The sequence below is a fragment of the Lacerta agilis genome, chromosome Z (assembly GCF_009819535.1).
Source record: "Lacerta agilis isolate rLacAgi1 chromosome Z, rLacAgi1.pri, whole genome shotgun sequence".
Taxonomy (NCBI): domain Eukaryota; kingdom Metazoa; phylum Chordata; class Lepidosauria; order Squamata; family Lacertidae; genus Lacerta; species Lacerta agilis.
Window position 1 is genome coordinate 15,593,398 of NC_046331.1, and position 19,535 is coordinate 15,612,932.

Here is a 19,535-nt window from a genome sequence, read left to right on the forward strand (position 1 = left end):
GTGTTAAAATGCAGAGTGAGCAAAAACAGCTTACAAAACAATATAGTTTATGGGGCAGTAAGATTGGGGTTGCAGGCAAAATAATACCCAGGGCTCATCTCCCCACGGGGCCCATACCCTAACCATGTGCTCATATGCCAGGACAGAAGCATGAGGTCCTTCTCCTTGCCCTACAGCAACAGGAGCCTTTTTTATTGTGGTGCTGCCCAGGCAGAATCCCCTCTCTTAACAAGGCTGGTGATACAACTGCAACCACTCCTGCAAGGAACTACACCCCCATCTCAGAACAAGCCTAGTTAGATCACTTACTTAATGCTGATTGCAAAGCGCTCGGCCTCTGCCGGCCTCTCCCGGATCAGGTACGTCCCAGTAACATGCAGCTTCAGGAGATTGTCTGTCTGCTGCCTTTCCATGTTTCCAGCAAACCTGCAAAAAACAAAACAAAACATGAAACGCTCATTGTTAAGAGATATTCATTTGTTTTTGAGAGCTGAATTTTCTAGTTTGGAACCCCTACTTTCATTTCTCCAAGTTTCTAGCCCCTGTGGCCAAGCAGTAACTTGTATGGGTTTATTAGTAATTTGTATCCATGCCACATTTGCATTATTTCAGCATTTGTTGTTGTTTTAGGTGGTCTGCTGTTGTTGCTTTAGTTTTCTGTATGCTGCTCCGAGATTCATTTTACATATTAAGTCACAGCTGTCAACTTTTCCCTTTTTTCAAGGGAAATTCCCTTAGTCCGAATAGGATTCCTCGCAAGAAAAGGGAAAAGTTGACAGCTATGTATTAAGTGCTACAGAACTCATCTGAATCAAGTTATCAATAAGGTAACTTGAATAAATAAGTTTTAATCAGTCCCAGCTGTCATGACAATTGTCACGGGACAATGGAAGTTGGATTCCAGAAAGACTTTGGCTACTCCAAGGTATGCCAAACAAAAGCCGTGAGCTCCCACCTTTAGGTCTCCTGGTAATGCATGCCTAATTTGAACACTGGAACTCACCAAGGATAGGCAGAGTAATCCATCTCTCGTGATGGGGGCCGGCTGTTGGGAGGCTGCAGAAAGCAGAGCAGAAAAGAGTGGGTGGTTGTTGTTTTTAATGAATCACAGCATTGTATAGTTGGCATGTACCCCAAGAGTCATCTAGTTCAACCCCCTGCAATGCAGGAATCACAGTTAAAGAATAACTGAAAGATAGCCGTCCAGCTTCTGCTTAAAAACCTCAAATGAAGGAGAGCCCAGCACTTTCCAAGAGAGTTCATGGACCAAGTATAAGTGTGTAAGTTAATGAATTAGCTGTGAGGAAGATGAAATTGGCCACACTGGACAATATGTTAGCAACATAACTGTGCCCTTAAGTGAACGTAAGAGGCCTGCAGCTGTATCAGGCCACAGGGAGCCCATCCTGTTTTCATAGTCACCATCCAGGTACCCCAATGGGAAGAAGCCCACAAGCAGGACCTGAACACAACACAATCTCTCACCATTTGAAAATTCAGAGCAACTGGTATTATTCAGAAGTATACTCATCATGGCTAGTAGCATGCATGCTGATTGGCTTATTTCCATGCCCCCCCCCTGTATGTTTGGCTGAATGTCTCCAGAATAAGAAACACAAAACCTCTTGATTTGTTTTTTCTTATACACTGGTTTTGTCTGGTTTTCTAAAGACTTTTCTCCCATCTGCAGAAGTTAAGTGACTCTGCTAACATCCCTGTCTCCTTACTCTGGCATCCACTGGGCAGGGTTTGACTGACGAGCTGGGGAAATAACCGGACTTCTTCGACAATATTAGCCTTCCCTGGAAACAAAGACGAGAAAAAGAGTCATAGGGCAGAGTCATAGGGGGCTGCTTTTGGCCTCAGAGAGTCATAGCTTCAGTTAACATGGACCAGGAGAAGCAGGACCAGGAGAAGGCCGCAGTGCAAGCAAGCTGCTGGGGCAAGGGCTGGGGAATTATGCTAGCATTCAAAGTTGCCCAAGAGACCACTGTTCTGAAGCCTCCAACATAGCACCCATGGGTGCACTGGCACCCTTGAGGTCCCCCCTCAAGGAAGAGACATGTCAGAAATCAAGAATGCCTTCCAGCCAAGCAAAAATGCTCAAGGAGGGTGTGGCCTGGGGGCCATACAGAGAGAGGTCTGGAGGGCCAGATTAGAGCCTGAAATACCCCACCCTTATCTAAAACGAAGTTGCAAATCAGTTCCATTGTATGCAATGGCTGAACTTGTACCCCATCTTCACCTAAGATCTCCTGGATGTTTCCAGAGGGCCTCCCAGCACTCACCTCCCACCACTGTGACTCTGGGTCCCCTCGGAGGAGCTCAATAACTTCTCCCGTTTGAAATGTCAAGACGGGTTTCCCTGGGGGAGCTGGGTTGCCATGGTAGTTCTGGACTGCCACCATTTTGGGACCTGCATGTAGACAGAAGGAAGGAGAAGAAGCCATGCTGAAGTTAGTCCGTGAATGAACCTCTATTAAAATGTAATCATCATCATCCGCCCATCTGACTGGGTTGCCCCAGCCACTCTGGGGGGCTTCCAGCAAAATAAAACATCAAACATTAAACATCTGCTATACAAGGCTGCCTTTAGATGTCTCCTAAAAGCCATAGTTGTTTATCTGTTGACTTTGCTCTTATATGGGGGAATCGAAGGCTGATACTGCTTTGGGGCAGCCTCATTTATTTAATGCATTTCCCCTTTTCACTATTTGGCCAATGAATAAGTTAATAAAGATTCCCAGAGCAGCCTACAGATCAACTAGAAATAAATAAATCAGTCTCTGCCCTTGAGCTTATATTCTTTTTTTAAAAAAAACACCAACCCAGCCTATCCTGTTTAATCCTACCGTTTACTCAGAAACAATGAGAACTAGACTATCACTTTAAGGGGAGAATACAGCAGCTGCTTTGCATATAGAAAGTCCCAGGTTCAATCCCTAGCAGCATCTCCAGGTAAGGCTGTGAATATCTCCTGTCTGAAACCCTGGAGAGATGCTGCCAGTCAGTGTTGACAACACTGAATTAGATAGACCAACTTTTGGGGTATAATGCTAGTATTTAATTCTACCCTTATTCAGATCAATGAGGACATGAACCTCATTTATTTTTAGTGGAAAGTCCCTAGCTCAGTGGCAGAATACCTGCTTTGCATGCAGAAGGTCCCTGGTTCAAGCTCCACTGGCATCTCCAGACAAGGCTGGGAAAGAGTCCCTTGCCTGAAACCCTGGAGAACTGCTGCTGTCAGTGTAGGCAATACTGAGCTTGATGGGCAAGTGGTGTGACTCAGGATAATGCAGACCATTCATCCATGCTCTGAGACACACACCCGGGATGCAGCTGATCTGTTTTGCAATTTACTGTTACTCATCTCACTAAGCAGCAGGACTAATTTGAGAAAAAAAGAAAAAGCACCAGCAATAATAATAAAGAGAAAATAGCAACCTTACCCATATTCAATGAATCCTGGAGAGACAGACAGACAGAAGGAAAGAAAGAAAGAAAGGGAGAGATTTTAAAATGGTATACGATTCTTTCTGGGACACAAAACATCCTCTTCCTCTATCTTCCCTCTGAGAGTTTTTCTTTTTAAGTATCGCAAAACAGGTACAAACCTTGTCAAGTTACAAAAAATTAACTCTTGCTTAATACGGGGGTGGGGGGCCCTTTTTCAATCTGGGAGCTCTTCCTAGGGGATGCATGTCAGTGGTGACTGGGCCTAAAATAAAAAGTGGGCGCAGCAGGCAAAAAAGGGGGGGGGGCAAACACAGTACAGGTGGATAAAATTCAGCTATGCAAAAGCCCGAGGTTTCCCCACACTTTGCCTTGCTTTCTCTGTCCTCCATCGGAGCAAAGAGAAAAGGCATCAGGTAGGCTGGCACTGGGTATGCCTGTCAGTAGAGCCAATCTGCTGCTTCTGCTGCCACACTTGGACAGAACTGCCCTCCCTGTTGTCACCTCAACTTTCCCAGTATGTGGCAGTGACTTTGCAGGGGTGACCGACTGCTCCCGTCCCCATCTCCATTGCCCAGTGATGCCAGTGCACAGAGGAAATGAAATCACAGGCAGTTGCAACCAACAGATAGGAACATCCTTTCCTGGAGAGAAGGCAAAAAGAAGTGTTGGAGCTTACCTGGTCTGCAGGTGAACCTGAAGATTTGGGTGGGTTGGGGAGAAATGAAATGAAAATTCTGATTAGCTTGAGCAGGAAGCTCCACATTTCAGTTTACACCATGGGCTGAAAGGATCCCCAAACCCCAAGAGAATATTTACTTACTTACTTACTTACTTACTTACTTACTCACTTACTTACTTACTTACTTACTTACACCCCTCCCTTTTCCCAGACTAGGACTCAAGATGACATACACAAATTAAAAGAGCACAAACAGAATACAAAAAGCTAAAAGCATATAAAAGATAATTGCTAAAAAGGAATTAAACTAATTTAATAGAATTAATACAATAAAAATATCAAATATATTTAAATACAGACAATAAAAACAGCACAGCACTATTTCAAAGCCCTTTCCTATAATAATAATAATAATAATAATAATAATAATAATAATAATAATAATAATAATAATAATAATTTTTTAAAAAGTCCCCAAAAGCCTGAGAGAATAAAACAGTCTTCACCTGCTGGCAGGAGGACAACAAAAAGGGAGCCGGTTTAATTTCTCTAGAGAGGGAATTCCAAAGTCTGGGAGCAGCCACCAAGAAGGCCCTTCATAACCAAGGGGGCAGTGTGTTGCCTGGGGTGGCTGCTCTGAGGCTCTGTGGGCACACCAAGAGAAGACTTCAAGGGTGCCCATTGCACTCAAAAGTACCACGTTAGGGACTGACAGATCACTGATGCAAACCACAATTGTGAAAAGCAGCTTCCGCATAGGAGAAACTTACTGATTTTGCAGGGGGGAATGACTTCCAAGCACTCCTTGTGAGCGCCAACTTTGCATTTCACGCACTGATAACCCTGGTAGAAGGTCCCTCTGTGAAAAGAGGAGTTGGGGAGGGTTAGAAATCACAGCTGAATAATCCATGACAGATGGCCCTCCAGCCTCTGTTAAAAACCTCCAGTTAAGAAGAGTTCACCACTTTCCAAGGGAATCCCGTCCACTTTTGAATGGCTCTTATCATCAGAAGGTCCTTCTTAAGGTCTAGATGTAATCCCCCTTCTTGTAATTTCCCCCACCATCAGCAGAGACACAGGACCAGATACTTCTCATGTACAAGCTTCCCCACACCAAACCAATTTACCTGCATTCGTTTTAGGTGTTTCCCCTTCCCCAAGCAGAGAGCACAGAAAGATGCCTTACACAAAGTCAGACTATTGGTATATCTTGCTCAGTACTGTCCACTCTGACTGGCAAAGGCTCTCCGGGATTTCAGGCAGAGCTATTTCTCAGCCTTACCTGGAGATGCCATTGGAGAATGAACCTGGGTTCTCCTGGATGCAAAACTGACGACCTACAACCATGCATCCTTTCCCTCAAAATAAAATACGATTCCAGTCTTAAATGGAGTCAGGCCATATTAAGTCTATTTAGCTCAGTACTGCAGGATTTTAGGCAGGGGACAATCTTAGCCCTACCTGGAGATGTTTCTGGGAATTGAACCTGGGAACTTCTGCTTGCAAAGCAGCTGCTCTGCCACTCAGCTGTGGCCTGTCCCCAAGTCATTTAGTCACTGCCATTGTTGAACCACTGGGAGTCTGCAAGCCTAGCCGCTCTGTTGCAAATCACCCAGAGATCTGCCAGCAGATGCCAAACCACCTCCCGCCGACCATTGGTCTGGATAGACACTTTCCAGCAGAAGAGTCCCCTTTCACCTGAGAAACATCTTGCATGCTTTACAGTTTGTCGTCTTGTCAAAGGTGTACATCTGGAAATTGTGGTTGTTTGCCATGGCTTTTTCCGGCTTGATGTTCGACCTGATCCAAAAGGAAAACAGCTAATTTTTATTTTTTAGTTCTCAAGACTATCCTGATCAGCTTCAGTAACACTGCACGCTTTTCCAACTTATTCAGGAGGCTTCGGTGGGCACCCTGAGGATCACGAACCCAAAGTTCCCTGATAAACTCAGCATTTCAATTATTTTGTTTTAATTTCTAAATTAAAATATTTTTTTATTTATTTTATTTGCATTTATTCCTCTCCTTTTCTTCAAGAAGCTCAAGGAAGTGCAAGTACAGTGGTGTACAAGGTTCTTTCCCTCCTCATTTAATCCCCACAAGAACAACGCTTGTGGTTAGGCTGAGAGACAGTGATTGGCCCAAGATGAGCTTTATGGCCAAGTGGGGATTTGAACCCTAGTCTCTCCCAGGTCCTAGTCTGACATTCTAACAACAATTCAAATGACAAATCCCATAGAAACACTGGACAAGGAGATCCTGGGACATCCTCTCAGGGGCTGCAGGACTGGAAGACTGGTGGCACCTGCTTTTAAAAACCCTTCTCTTAAAATATATATAGAACTGGAAATAAAATTACGTAATGTCAAACTGCCTCAATGTTGCCTGTTGTCGGGTCTTTTACTGGCTCTGGGGTTTTGCCGGTGTTTCCTTTGATATGTGCCAACATGGTGGCTGTCAACCCTTAAGTGCCCCAATACTCACATGGCCATTTCGAACTGCTCCATCCACTTCCTTTTCATGTCTTCTGTCTTGCAGAAGAACTGGAAGCCCTGCTTGCCTTGGAGGTGAGTGAGGTAGAAACCGTACGACCACTACCAAGGGAAATGAGAGAGAGCAGTGGATGCGAAAGCAATCAAAATGGTTCCTCCCAATGGAGTCTGGTCCAATCAGGGCAAACGGGGAGCGCTGTCCCGCCAACCTCAGCCTGCCCTCAGCCAGCCCCCACCTGCCCTCCTTCCTTCCTTACAAAGCGTCCCTTATTGACGTGTCACAGCAATAAGATAAAATTAAATCTGAATGTGTGGACGCAGCTTACCATTTTTCCATGCAACTGAGAAGCATGAGAGGGGAAAGCGGAGACACAGTTTGTTAAAAAGAGGCTCCTGGGTCCAGCTCACCCATGTTTCAAAGAGAGAGATTGGCTTCCATGAGACTCAACCTCCTGCCAGCCAACCAACCCCTGCACCCCAAAATATAGATGATCAAGAGGCAAGGAACTAGGATGGGCACATGGCCACATCAGAAGTCCTCCATCAGCCACATTTTGAATTGAGGTCAGGGAATTTTTACATTCTTAGATCTGATCAAAAATATGGAGGAGCGTTCTGCCCCAAAATGGTTACTAAACGCAGCCCACCTGCCAAAGCTAACCTTCTCAGGACCCTAGCAGGCAAGGGAAGCTCTTTCCACCAGGAGATTCCAGTCATGGGTCTTTTCGATGCTCCCCCCCCCCTTTTATAGAATGCCCTCACTGGCAAAATGTGCTTGATTCCCTTGCTATTGGCTTTCAGAGGGATTTTAAAATATTTGTTTTCACCCAGGTCTTTGGTAGTTGAAAAGACTGTTCCTGGAAACCCTAAAATAATCAGGGTAATATGGTTGCTTTTAGAGGTTCGTAAACATTTCATAAATGTTTTAATTTTATTTTTTTAATTGTATTGTTTTAACATTCTGGGGTTTGTCGCCCTGGGCTCTTCAGGAAGGACAGAATAGGAATGTAAATGCTAATAATGTGGGTTTGGGGGGGGGGTCAGTCTGGAAGATGCCCTTAGTCCCTTCCAATTCCTGTACCCAGTGAGGATTGGAATCCAGCAGAGGAGTTTGCCAAACTAGTGAGAGAAGTTTCTTTTTAAGACCTTAGCCGGCTACTTTAGTGTCCTCATCAGCACCCCAAAGAAGGAGCTTGTTGGTTGCAAAAGCCCCAACTAAGTGAAGGTGCCCCTCTGGCTAAGGCGTGGGTCTTTCCTTCACCATCCACTCCTAGCTGTTAGGTAAGCAAACAAGAGCCAGAGTGGCTGGGGAGGCTGAGCTGAAAGCAGGCTGGAGGCTGGATACACAGAGGCCTGCTTGCTCTGTGCTGGATCCAAAGCTGAGACTAATGGAAAAGCACTAATGTGAGCCCCTCCATCCTATGCTCAGGTTGTACAGATGTGTAAATGAAACCATATATCCCAAGGGCAACAGCAGTCTCAGCTAACCCTCATTGCAAGGAAACGGAACCTGGGTAAGTGCCTGGAACCCCTGGGGTCTCTCACCACTTAAGAAATTGGGGTGGTGAGTAATCATCATCATCAATAATAATAACAACCTTCTTTATATCTTTATTGTTCATCGGGTCATCCGTCATCTTGTAGCAGAACAGCTCGATGATATCCTTCTGCTCATAGTTGTAGCCTTTTCGTTTGCAGACGATCACCACTTTGTCAAATAAAAACAAGTATCTGCCCCACACCAAAGAAAAAATACAAAGCCAAGGCTTGAAAGACACATTTTTCAACAGCATTAAAGTAATTTTGAGTGTCACTCTCTTCCCATCCACATAATCCATTTAAAGCATATTTACGCCACTTTTTACAGTTGTGGCTTCCCTCAAAGAACTCAGGGAAGTGTAATTTACACTTATAGCACTACAATTCCCAGCATCCTTAGCAAACCAGAGTTCCCAGGTTTATTTGGTGAGGAGAAGCCACCTGCTTGTTCTGCACTTCTCTCGCTTGCTCACCTATCCTGCTTCGTATGGTTCACTATTGAACGGACCTTCAGTTCACCGTCTATTTTGGGCCTCCCATATTCTTCCAGTTTCACTGGCTGTGGGGTAACACAGGAAAGTGTTGAGAGAGGGGGAGAAACAAAAACCTAATAATAATAATAATAATAATAATAATAATAATAATAATAATAATAAATTACTTATACCTCACCCATCTTGCTGGACCCCCCCCCCCCAGCCACTCTGGGCAGCTCCCAACAGAATATTAAAAACACAATAAAATATCAAACATTAAAAACTTCCCTAAACAGGGTTGCCTTCAGGTGTCTTCTAAAAGTCAGATAGTAGATTATCTCCTTGACATCTGTTGGGAGGGCGTTCCACAGGATGGGCACCACTACCGAGAAGGCCCTCTGCCTGGTTCCCTGTAACCTCCCTTCTCGCAGTGAGGGAACCGCCAGAAGGCCCTCGGTGCTGGACCTCAGTGTCCAGGCTGAACAATGGGGGTGGAGATGCTCCTTCAGGTATACTGGGCTGAGGCCGTTTAGGGCTTTTAAAGGTCAGCACCAACACTGGTCTGGTGTTTATAAATCCCATGGCTCCCAACGTTCTGTGGTGTGTGATCTGTTATTAAAGCTGCTCTCTTTGCTTTTAGCTGCTTTGGTTGTGCTTGTTTTTGTTCTGTTTATAGGTTGTGTTTTTATGTTGGAAAGGGCTGCAGCTCAGTGGCAAGCCTATCTTGCAATAAGAAGGTTTCCAGAGAGGCCTGGGAATGTCCCCTGTCAAGGCAATGGGCAGAGAATATAGACAATATTTTGCTAGGTGGGTTGAGGGTCTGACTAATAGAAGGCAGCTTCCTATGTTTCTGGGAAGGGTCACAGCTCAGTGGAAGAGCAACTACTTTACATGCAGAAGGTCCAAGGTTCAATCCCCAGGTGCACCTCCAGGTAGGGTTAGGAATGTCCTAACCATTGCTGCCAGTCAGTGTGGGCAACACTGAGCTAGAGGGACCAAGACTCTGACTCAGCATAAGGCAGCTGCTTCCTCCGTTCCTATTTAATCCATCCCTCTATTCAGAACAATGAGGACTACACCCTCAATTTATTTTTTAGGGGAACAGCATTCAGAAGGTCGCCAGAATTTTATCTCACCAAGTTTTCTATGGAACTCTGAAATTCACTTATTTTCTTTAACGTCTCCTTGTCCCGCTTGACTTCGTTTATATACATGGCCAGGTCCTGAAAAAATGAAACACACACACACACACACACACACACACACACACACACACAGAGCTGGCTGTAACATTGTGATCTGGCAGAATCAGCTGAGAGCCGTCAACACAATAAGAAACAGTGGTGGACAGGCACGCATACACTGGCTTTGGGATTGGCCTGTTCTGATATTTTTCAAAGGATCAGTTCAGAGAAGGGCTATTCCAAGGCAGAGCCTAGAAGATGCCACACCCAGAATCCCTTGCAATGCTGCTGCAGGGATGGCCACAGGTGGGGGCAAAAGGCAGCATTGTTTTCTATTTTGTATGCAACACGATTCCAATCAGTTGCAGTGCATCTTCCTATTCGCCTCACCGCCTACTGTAGCAAAATTATGTAACTTATACCATTTGCACGATTGTTTGTTTGTTTGTTTGTTTGTTTCACACACCGTATAGCCCTTAAAAAAAACAAACATCGTCCTTTAAAGCGGTTTACAAAAAGATGAAACAAATTATCAAGAAAATAATAATAAATTAATACTTTCAAAAGTTAAAATAGCAACAGACTAAAAACAGATCAAAACTCACATAAACTTCCTAAACATCTGGGTATGTTTGTCTATGAGCAAAAATGTTTTCAGCAGGTACCCGAAAGAGTACAGGCAAAAGCACCTGCCAGGTATCACTAGGCAGGGAGTTCCAAAATATAGGTTCTGCTGCACTAAAAGCTCAATTTCTTACATATTTGGGGTGGGTATTACATGGTCCCTATAACAGGGCCAGTTCTGATCAAAGCAGCCAAGTGGGTACATAGAAGGTAAGGTGCTCTTGGAGGTGAACTGGACCCAAGTTGTCATGGGCTTCATATACTAATTACTTATGCCATCATTACGTTACTGCACCCCACAGATTTCAATGGCAAAGGAAGTGCAATGAATAGTGTCCAGTGCTAGTCCTGCTCAGAGTAGACTCATTGGCATTTATGGGCATGGTAAACTTCATTTAATGCAACCCAATTAGTGGGGGGGGGGGGACACGACGTAATCAATTATGTATCATTTGCGAACTGAAAGTAGCAAGAACAGCAAATGTTGATTATATCTGATGGATTGATCTCTGTTCTAGACATGGGATGAATAAGCAAACGTCAGCAATTGCTGCTCCCATTTCCATGGGGATTCTTAAGTCACAGGGCCCTCTTGAATGGAGCTGTGGTGCTGTTCAAAATTGATGAAATTTGTGTGGTGGTTAAAGGGCTGGGACTAGGAGTCAGGACATACCAGGGTTCGAACCCCCCACTCAGACTGACAGGTGCTCACAGGGTGATCTTGCACCAATCTCTGTTTCACTTTCTCTCCTTCAGCCCAATCTACCTTACAGGGTTGTTTGTGAGGGAAGAACAGAGGGAGGGGGGGGGAACCACATAATGCTGCCTTGAGCAACTTGGATAAAAAGTGATAGATACAATAAATGTAAACAAAAAACAATTCGGTCCCCAAAATGTGCACACTGCAACAGGGGCTGCTTTGCATTTTACATGGCAGCACCGAAATTTCATGCAGAAAACACATGCAGCACGGTGGTCTCCCTCACCACACTTGCATGTGAGCATGCCCACTGGCAGCATAGAATGTTCAGGGATGTTTTAAGATTTGCCATTGGGAGAAATGCAATCGCTGAGCAGAAGGGAGCCCTTGGTCACGATGCTGCAAATCCCCTGGTGGGCAGGAGAGGGCAGCAGATGGTGTAAGGCTGAGGAAGGAGAGCAGCACGTTTGTTTTCTGTTCCTGTGTGTGTGCGTGTGCATGTGTGTGTGTGCGCATGCGGCGGCATCCACCACCAGAAATAAATTAAACAGACTTGAGAGCCCGAGCACTCATGCAGAGAACAGGCTGCCCGTTGAGTCCCTGTGCAAACTTTGACAGGCTCCAATCCAGGCTTCCTCAACCTCAGCCCTCCAGATGTTTTGGGACTACAACTCCCATGATCCCTAGCTAGCAGGATCAGTGGTCAGGGATGATGGGAATTGTATTCTCAAAACATCTGGAGGGCTGAGGTTGAGGACGCCTGCTCTAATCTTTGCCTCTCCCCTGCAGTGCATACATATTTGGGGGCGGAGTCCTTGGTGATTATTTTTGCCCCAGTGGGAGGAAAGAGAGGAATCTGAACATTCTGAAGAGCTGCCCAGCAGAAGAACCTGCCTTCACAGGATGGTGCCGCATATTGTCAGTGCTCTGGGATAACCTTCCCTCAAAATCAGCATCTCATGCAGAGACACTGGGAATAAATGTAGGTAGCTCTTGCTCTAAGACTGTAATGCAGCCTTCAACAACCTGTCCTTCTCCACATGTTTTGGACTACAACTCCCATCAGCCAGTCAGGGATGATGGGAACTGCTATCTGCAAAATCTGGAGGGCACCATGTTGGCAGCCTCTGCTCTACTGTATCTTTAGAATGTGTGCATGGTGTGTGTGTGTGTGTGTGTGTGTGCGCACACACACACATACCACTACTTTTCATAGTCTCCTACCTCCTCCATCTCCTCCATCCCCCCTGCCCCACAACACACTTTCTGCCCTGTCAGTTCAGATTAAGTCAGAGGGATGGAGACTTTTCCAAGACAAGCCCTGGGGGTGCTGACCTTCCGCAGCTTCCCCAACATAAGGAAGATTAATCCCTGGCTGAAGTGACAGTGCTTGTTAAGGGTCACACAGTCCCAGGGTTTCAAACACTGAGTGGCAGCAACAGTTAGCAAGGCAAACAACACCCAAAGTGAAATGGAGTGAGCCGAGAGTTGCCTGTGGCCACCATCTCCTTGCATTCCAGGAAGTGGCTTATTTCAGGAAGGTTCGGGAATCCAGGGAGAGCTTTCAAACCATGTTTCAAGGGACCTCAAGGGCTCTTCAGGGGTCAATCAAAGGTTCAGAATGTCAGGGAAATACGTCCCCGAAGGTAGTGTGTCCAGGGCTTCCCAATGTGCAGCTTTAGGAGCCTCCCTTCATATCAGGGGATGCCACCTCCAAGGAGAGCCAGCAAGATCCCTCCCTCTTTCCCTATTAGACACCTATTGAACACCTTTGTTTCATTTCAAGAAGCTTTTAAATGTTTCATAGAATCACAGAATCCTAGAGTTGGAAGGATCCTCTAGTCCAACCCCATTCCCAAGAAAAATCACAAAAAATTGATTGCTTTTAGGGATTTCATGGACCACTGCATTTAAAGTGACATATTTTGCTGTGGCTTTTTTTTTAATAATTTTGAGTATTCACTGGAATCCATTGGCAGATGCTCAGTAGAGTCAGTGTCTTTGTTGGAGATGTTTAATATTATCTTACTATGGTTTAGATATTTTAACTAACTGGGATCATTGGACAGGCTTTAACAACTGATGTCTTAATTGACCACAAATAGAAAAATGTTGCAATAACATCTGTATTATCAAAAGGAGTTATTCCTTTGGACTGGAGCATGGCACTTTGAAAGGAATTACTGTAGCATTTAGACTTTTGCTGTGATGGTTTTTCAACTTGCATTGTTTCCAGTTTTTTGCTTTGAGATGCTTCAGTGTGGAAACTCAGCAGAGAAAACCATAACTTGATGCAGAGGTGAACAGAACTTCAGCTTGGAAAAGAGAAACAGATATGATTGACAGATTAAGTTGACAGATCAAACTTTGGGACTTTGAACTTTGGAGCATGAAAGCCTTGCAGCTGGGTCCATCTGGTCCAACCTCCTGTCCTCACAGTGGCCAACAAGATGCCCCAGTGGGAAGAAGCCCACAAGCAGGACCTGAGCACAAGAGCTCCCCTCCCTTCCTGTGATTCCAGCAGCTGGCATTCAGAGTCACACTGCCTCCAACAGCGGAGGTCAAACACAGCCATTGTGACCCTCCGTGGATTTGCCTATAAGAATATCTGGAATTTTGCAAGATTAGGAACAAGTGTGGCCTTGAAACAATACAAGGACCCCCACCTCAATACCTGGTTTTAAAAATTGGGGCTCCTACCTGCATCGCTTCCAAGGCTTCCTTGAGCTGCTGCTTTTCTGGCCGATCCGATGAATGGCTGAGAAGCTCCTGAAAGGAAACTGCAGCATGTCAGAGGCATGTTGATGTCTTGCTCCATCCCACAGTGTGAGCCTCACAATGGAAGCCAACATCAGTGGCAAACTTTCTGCAGCCACAGAATCAATGGCAGCAGGGAAGTGAGGGGGGTGGGGGGCGATGACTCCACCTCCACTGTGTATTGCTGCAAACCAGAAGCCTGTTACAATCATCCAGCAAGTAACCCATGAGGGGTGTGTTGTGGCAGCCCAGTGCACCCAGAGCTAACAGAAAGAATTTCATGCATCAGCAAATTATTTGTAGGTTTCTTTCCCCATCAGCTAATTGACCCTCCTTGCAAAACAATGAGGACCAACAAGCCCATGCTTCACAAAGGCTCCCTTGCATGGAGGCGCTGGTGCAATTATTAACATTTAAAAAGACAAGCGAAAGAGGGTGGAGGGAAATAAATGTGGGGAAGGGAGCTATGCATCCTTTCCTGGAAAAGGTGTGTAGCAACAGCGTAGCTCTCAATTGTGCCAGACTAGGAGATCAGGGTCCAGTTCCCACTTTGCTACATGAAGCTCACCGGGTGACCTTAGCCTAGTTGCTGCCTCTTGGCCTAACCTACCTCACAGGGTTGTTGTGGGGAATTAATCGAGAAGTGGGAGGAACCATGTATGTTACCTGGAGTTCCCTGGAGAAATAGGTGGAATAGAAATGCAATAAATAAGAACGGCGTATAGAGCTTGATGAGAGAAAAGGGACTGGAGTTTCAGTGGAGTCCCAAGCTAAGCCCCAGAATCTATCTTCAACAGTCCCCCGTGGATTTGCAGAGGGGTTCCCTCCTGCTGACAATCTTGCAAGTCCACATAGCTTGTATTCTTCCTTATTGCGGAACAGAAAATGCTTGAACACGAAATACCCAGGTCCTGACTGATCAGGTTCCACGTTTGCACGAGAGGTATCGCTCCTGATCAAACAAGTGCCAACACAAGCCTCCACAGGCCTACCCTGCAGGGACAATTGGGGGCTGAGCATGCTGTGCAAGGGGATGCTGGGGGTGGGGCTTACTTGCCCACCCCGCCTATCCAGACACAGCTTCTGCATATTCAGGTAAGTGCCTCAACTCACCTTATGGGAGTTGTTGAGCTTCGCACAAGGGAGCTAGTATAACAAACTGTAGCTTGTGTGAACTGGGGACATCTTTCTCCAGGCTAACTCTGCACACACTGCTGCTCTCCTTCTGCCAACTTCAAACTCCTGTCTAACTTTCAGACTTTGCCAAACGTGCCCCCTCAGGCTGGATATTGAACCAAGAGTGAGGTGGCAGCAGGGAGAGGAGAGGAGAGGAGAGGAGAGGAGAGGAGAGGAGAGGAGAGGAGAGGAGAGGAGAGGAGAGGGGAGGAGAGGGGAGGAGAGGAGAGGAGAGGAGAGGAGAGGAGAGGAGAGGAGAGGAGAGGAGAGGAGAGGAGAGGAGAGGAGAGAAGTGTTGTAGCTAAAGGCCACTCCGGAGAGGGCATCCGATGTGACCTATGCTGTCAGGCTGATCACATCACATCTGCCAACATGGCACAGATCAAAATAGGGAGATGCCTGCATCATTCCTTTCCACATGCTGATGGCCACAACCTTATTTCATCCAAAAGACTACCTGCCACAGGATGAAGGAAACTCCATTTGCTTAGCCAAGGCTGTTTCAGAAGACAAAAGGTAGCAAATTTTTGCTGCCCATTGATCTGACAACTGAGGAAAACTGAAACACGTTAGTGACCTTTTCAATCTAAATGTTATTTCTTGTAGTTTTGCTTAATTGCTTTGACATCGATGAGTTTTAATTTTCTATTTGAATTTGATAAGGGGCTGTAAGCTGCCCTGAAGGGAACTGTAGATGTGGTAGAAGTTGCAACATCCATCAACTTGAGCCCTCTAATTAAAGCTGTGGAATAACACCTGGAGTCCTGGGTTCAGATAAGGGATATCTGGCTCTGAATCCCTGGGAAAAAGCAGGACCTGCAACAAAGTGTTTCAAGCATGGGTGTGTTTCCCTGCTCTTGATTTTAGCCGACTCTACTCTTTTCCGCGATACTCCTTTCCATTCCTCAATCAAATATCAATGCACACATCAATCAAATATGCTCTTCTACAGTTTCTACTGAAAGCCAGTGTGGTGCAGTGGTTAGTGTCAGAGTAGGACCTTGGAGACCCGGGTTCAAATCCCCCACTCTCCCATAAAGCACACTGAATGTAATGTTGGGCTCAGTTACTCTTTCTCAGCCTAACTTACCCCTCACAATGAAGAGGGGGAGAATTGTTTACACCACCCTGATCTCGTTGGAAGAAATGAGGCATAGTAATGTAATAATAATTGTGATAATAACAATGATAATAATATTCACAAGAAACATTTATTGTTTTTTTCTTGATTTGCTTTATATACCTTACCGTAATTCCCCCCCCACACACACACACTGTAGCTGGAGGAATTTCTGTCCCTATCAGAATGCAGGTGAACCCACTTACTTTTAGTAAGAGGTGATACTTCAAAACTCTCTGCATTGGCACCACCAACAAGTCTTGCAGTTTAAACTTCCCATCCTGAACTTTCAGCGTACATTCCTGAAAGAGGGGGGAGAAAAGTGAGAATGCTTAACAAAAGGAAAAAAGAAAATCTTTGTTTTCAAAAGACTATCACATCATGCTACTGTTAAGAAATTATCTAGTTTCAATTGCTCTGACTGTGGAAATCCAATTTGCATCTAAAAAACAGTGCCTAGACCAGAGGTCAGCAACCTATGGCCCATGGGCCGGATCCGGCGCATGAGCCTCCTGGAACTGGCCCATGTCTGTTCCGTGGATCGGTGTGGGGGTTCCGCACATTGCCCCCCCCCCCCCGGGAAAAAAAATCGGCACCATTTTTTTTCCGGCGCCATTTCTCCCTCCCCCCCCCTCACTGCAGATAGTCCGGCCCACCACAAGGTCTAGGGCCGGTGGACCAGCCCACAGCTCAAAAAGGTTGCCTTCCCCTGGCCTAGACTATAAGGGATCAAAGCTGAGCTCTTCTTTCACTGATGGCCATCAACATGAAAGGCTTTCGAAGAAGAATAAGGCTGTCAATGGTGACTAGCCATGATGGCTATGCTATACCTCTATAGCTATACCTCGATTTTGTGCTGAACATCTTCCCGGTTGGCCATGAGGTGATTCAGTGTGGTCTGTGCATATTCCATGTGGCTGCAATACTCGCCGTATATCAAGAGCCTACAAGGAAGAAGAAGGGGAAAGGATTAACACATTTGACAACTGTTCTGACTCTCTGCTTGGCCTACTTTGGCATGGCACACAGTCCAACCCTAGTTAACGTTGGTGATGTGACGATCCCACTCCTGACACAAGTTTTAATATATTTTTACCTCTCCCTTCTCTCCAAAAGAGCCCCGTGCAGAGTACATACAATCCATGCACTGGATTTTGGTTTGTATTCTAGGTTCCAAGATTCAGGGTGGGATTGCTCTAGCTCCAGCACCCACCTAATACAGTGGTCCCCAAACTTTATGGAACCAAGTGGTTCCATAAACTGATCACCAGTGCCCACTACCCTGGCACCTTCATTATACCCCTTTAGGCACCAGGCAAAAACTTCCCTCTTCAACCAGGCCTTTGGCTGATTAACATCTTATACCCCTTTTAAATGGGCTCATAGGAAGGGGCCTGGAGAGCAGGGATTATGGCTTTTTTGGTTTTGTTTTTATTATGCATTTTGTGTTTCTTTATTGTATTTTTATGCTGTGAACCTGAGATCTACAGATGAAGGGACATATACATATTTAATAAGCAATAAATAAAAATAATATCCTATCCTGCCCTATAAAAAGCAATATTCAGAATAGTGGGCTGAAAAAAGAAAAGTTCTCCACCCTTGTGTGACCTAAACTATCCAAAGAAGAAACCAGAAATCTTAGCCAGAGCTTTGTATGAAACTGTTCCAGAATCTGGATTGTGTAAAGGGTGGAACATACACACGCGCGCGCGCACACACACACACACACACAAACTTGGGTGGACCTTTACATAATATCTTGCTCTCTTCTTGCATCACCTTCTTCTTGTTCCAGCCAATTTGGCCACATGCTTTTATGTCGAAACAGTTCTCCTTGGGCGGCTCGTTGAGGGAGATAATTGGAGCCTTTGCAATCTTTGTGCTGCCAAGCTTGACATGAATGCATTTTGGGGCCGGAACTCCGAAGGAAGGGCAGGATTTCAGTGCCAAACAATTCGGACAGGGACAGCTGGCATCAGAGATGCACCGAAGTCCCTCCGAGAAGTTTCCAGCAGTCTTGCTGAAAACCTTCTTCTCTAGAAATTCCTCCCCAGCCAGAGCCTCTGGATTCCCACCAGGACACAAGTCCCAGCTTGAGATCTTTCACCAGATGTGGACCAGATTATGCATGAGGTCAAGAGAATCACCCATAGCACAGTTTGGGTGCCCCAGTGGGGTGTGTGCAGAACACGCCTGGGATATATTTGCTAGACTCATCCAAAGTTGTCCCCCCCCCTTTTTTGTTGTTCCTGCAGGGGGTCGGCTTATTAGCTGTGAGTAGAGGACCCTCGTAGGTCCCTTCCAACTTTACAATTCTGTGATTGAGACTCCCACATCCTTCTTCCTTTGTGGTGGCAGGAGACCTGGGTTGAAATACAGCCATCTGCCATCATTATGCCCCCATGCGGCTAAAGATCTGGGGCTCTGTGAACACCTGAAGGAGGTTCCCACAAATCCCTGCCATGTTCTCTCTCTCCCTCCAACAATTGCCAGTTTCCTTTTCCTCCTTTTTCTTTTACCTTTCCTTGAATTCTAAAAACACTTTGGCCAAGCTGCTCCCTCCAGACATCATGGAAACATCGATGGCTCTCAGGAAATTAAAGTGGACTTTGATGAGGTCCTGGAAAAGAAAGGAAAGGGGAAGAGACATAGTACCCAAAGGTTATGCCCACTTACAGTGGTGCAGCTTCATGCTCCAGCACTGGGGGGCGGAGAGCAGGCGGGGGCGGGGCTGGTGCATGTCCTGGGAGTGTGGCACAGCACCTGCGGAGGTGTGGCGCCCAGCACGGGCGGGGGGGGGTAGCCATGATGACACCCCACCGGGATCGCGCTGCCAGGGGCGATGCGCTCCCCCCCTGCACTCCTCTTCCTCCGCCAGTGCCCACTTATGCAAAAGAGGGTACAATTTACTTATTATTTAGAAACAAAAAGGCTCCACTCAGGCCACCATAATTAACCACTCAGGAACTCTTAAAAAGGAGTCCTTATGTGTAAAGTGAATTACCGGTATAAACTGCAGCAGGGTCAGACTTGAAACCCAGGTTCCTTAAATCAAGCAACTAAATCTGCAGCTTGTGTGAAGGAGGGGAGAAGAGATTTAAAGGTCCGGATCTTAGACAACATTACCTCCAAGTTAATAAATATTGCTTCCATTTCTTGGAGAGTCAAAACCAGCCTCAATGGATTCATGTAATTCTGCAAGAGTGAAACAGAAAAAGGTGGGAAGCATAGGCCACAACACCCAAATTCTACAGCAGGGGTGAGGGAATCTAACATGGCCCTCTAAGCACATGAAATTCCCAACAGGCCACTCTCCATCTCCCATA

General features: G+C 45.8%; 1 protein-coding gene across 8 annotated transcripts in view; it reads right to left on the reverse strand.

Moving 5' to 3' along the window:
* VAV2 (vav guanine nucleotide exchange factor 2) overlaps positions 1–19,535 on the reverse strand; it is a 148,954-nt gene that overhangs the window by 8,260 nt on the left and 121,159 nt on the right. For 4 of the 8 annotated variants that reach the window (XM_033137010.1, XM_033137013.1, XM_033137009.1 and 1 more), the window contains 18 exons: positions 19,336–19,404; positions 18,729–18,829; positions 17,051–17,150; positions 16,413–16,508; positions 13,854–13,922; positions 9,782–9,868; positions 8,643–8,728; positions 8,229–8,361; positions 6,957–6,971; positions 6,623–6,732; positions 5,837–5,938; positions 4,909–4,997; positions 4,136–4,152; positions 3,453–3,468; positions 2,289–2,416; positions 1,728–1,802; positions 1,004–1,056; positions 310–426 (listed from right to left, as the gene is read on the reverse strand). In XM_033137010.1, the coding sequence (XP_032992901.1) occupies positions 310–426; positions 1,004–1,056; positions 1,728–1,802; positions 2,289–2,416; positions 3,453–3,468; positions 4,136–4,152; positions 4,909–4,997; positions 5,837–5,938; positions 6,623–6,732; positions 6,957–6,971; positions 8,229–8,361; positions 8,643–8,728; positions 9,782–9,868; positions 13,854–13,922; positions 16,413–16,508; positions 17,051–17,150; positions 18,729–18,829; positions 19,336–19,404 (1,463 nt within the window). The remainder of the gene's footprint in view (positions 1–309; positions 427–1,003; positions 1,057–1,727; positions 1,803–2,288; positions 2,417–3,452; positions 3,469–4,135; positions 4,153–4,908; positions 4,998–5,836; positions 5,939–6,622; positions 6,733–6,956; positions 6,972–8,228; positions 8,362–8,642; positions 8,729–9,781; positions 9,869–13,853; positions 13,923–16,412; positions 16,509–17,050; positions 17,151–18,728; positions 18,830–19,335; positions 19,405–19,535) is intronic. The other 4 variants (XM_033137017.1, XM_033137012.1, XM_033137011.1 and 1 more) reach the window with 2 other exon arrangements.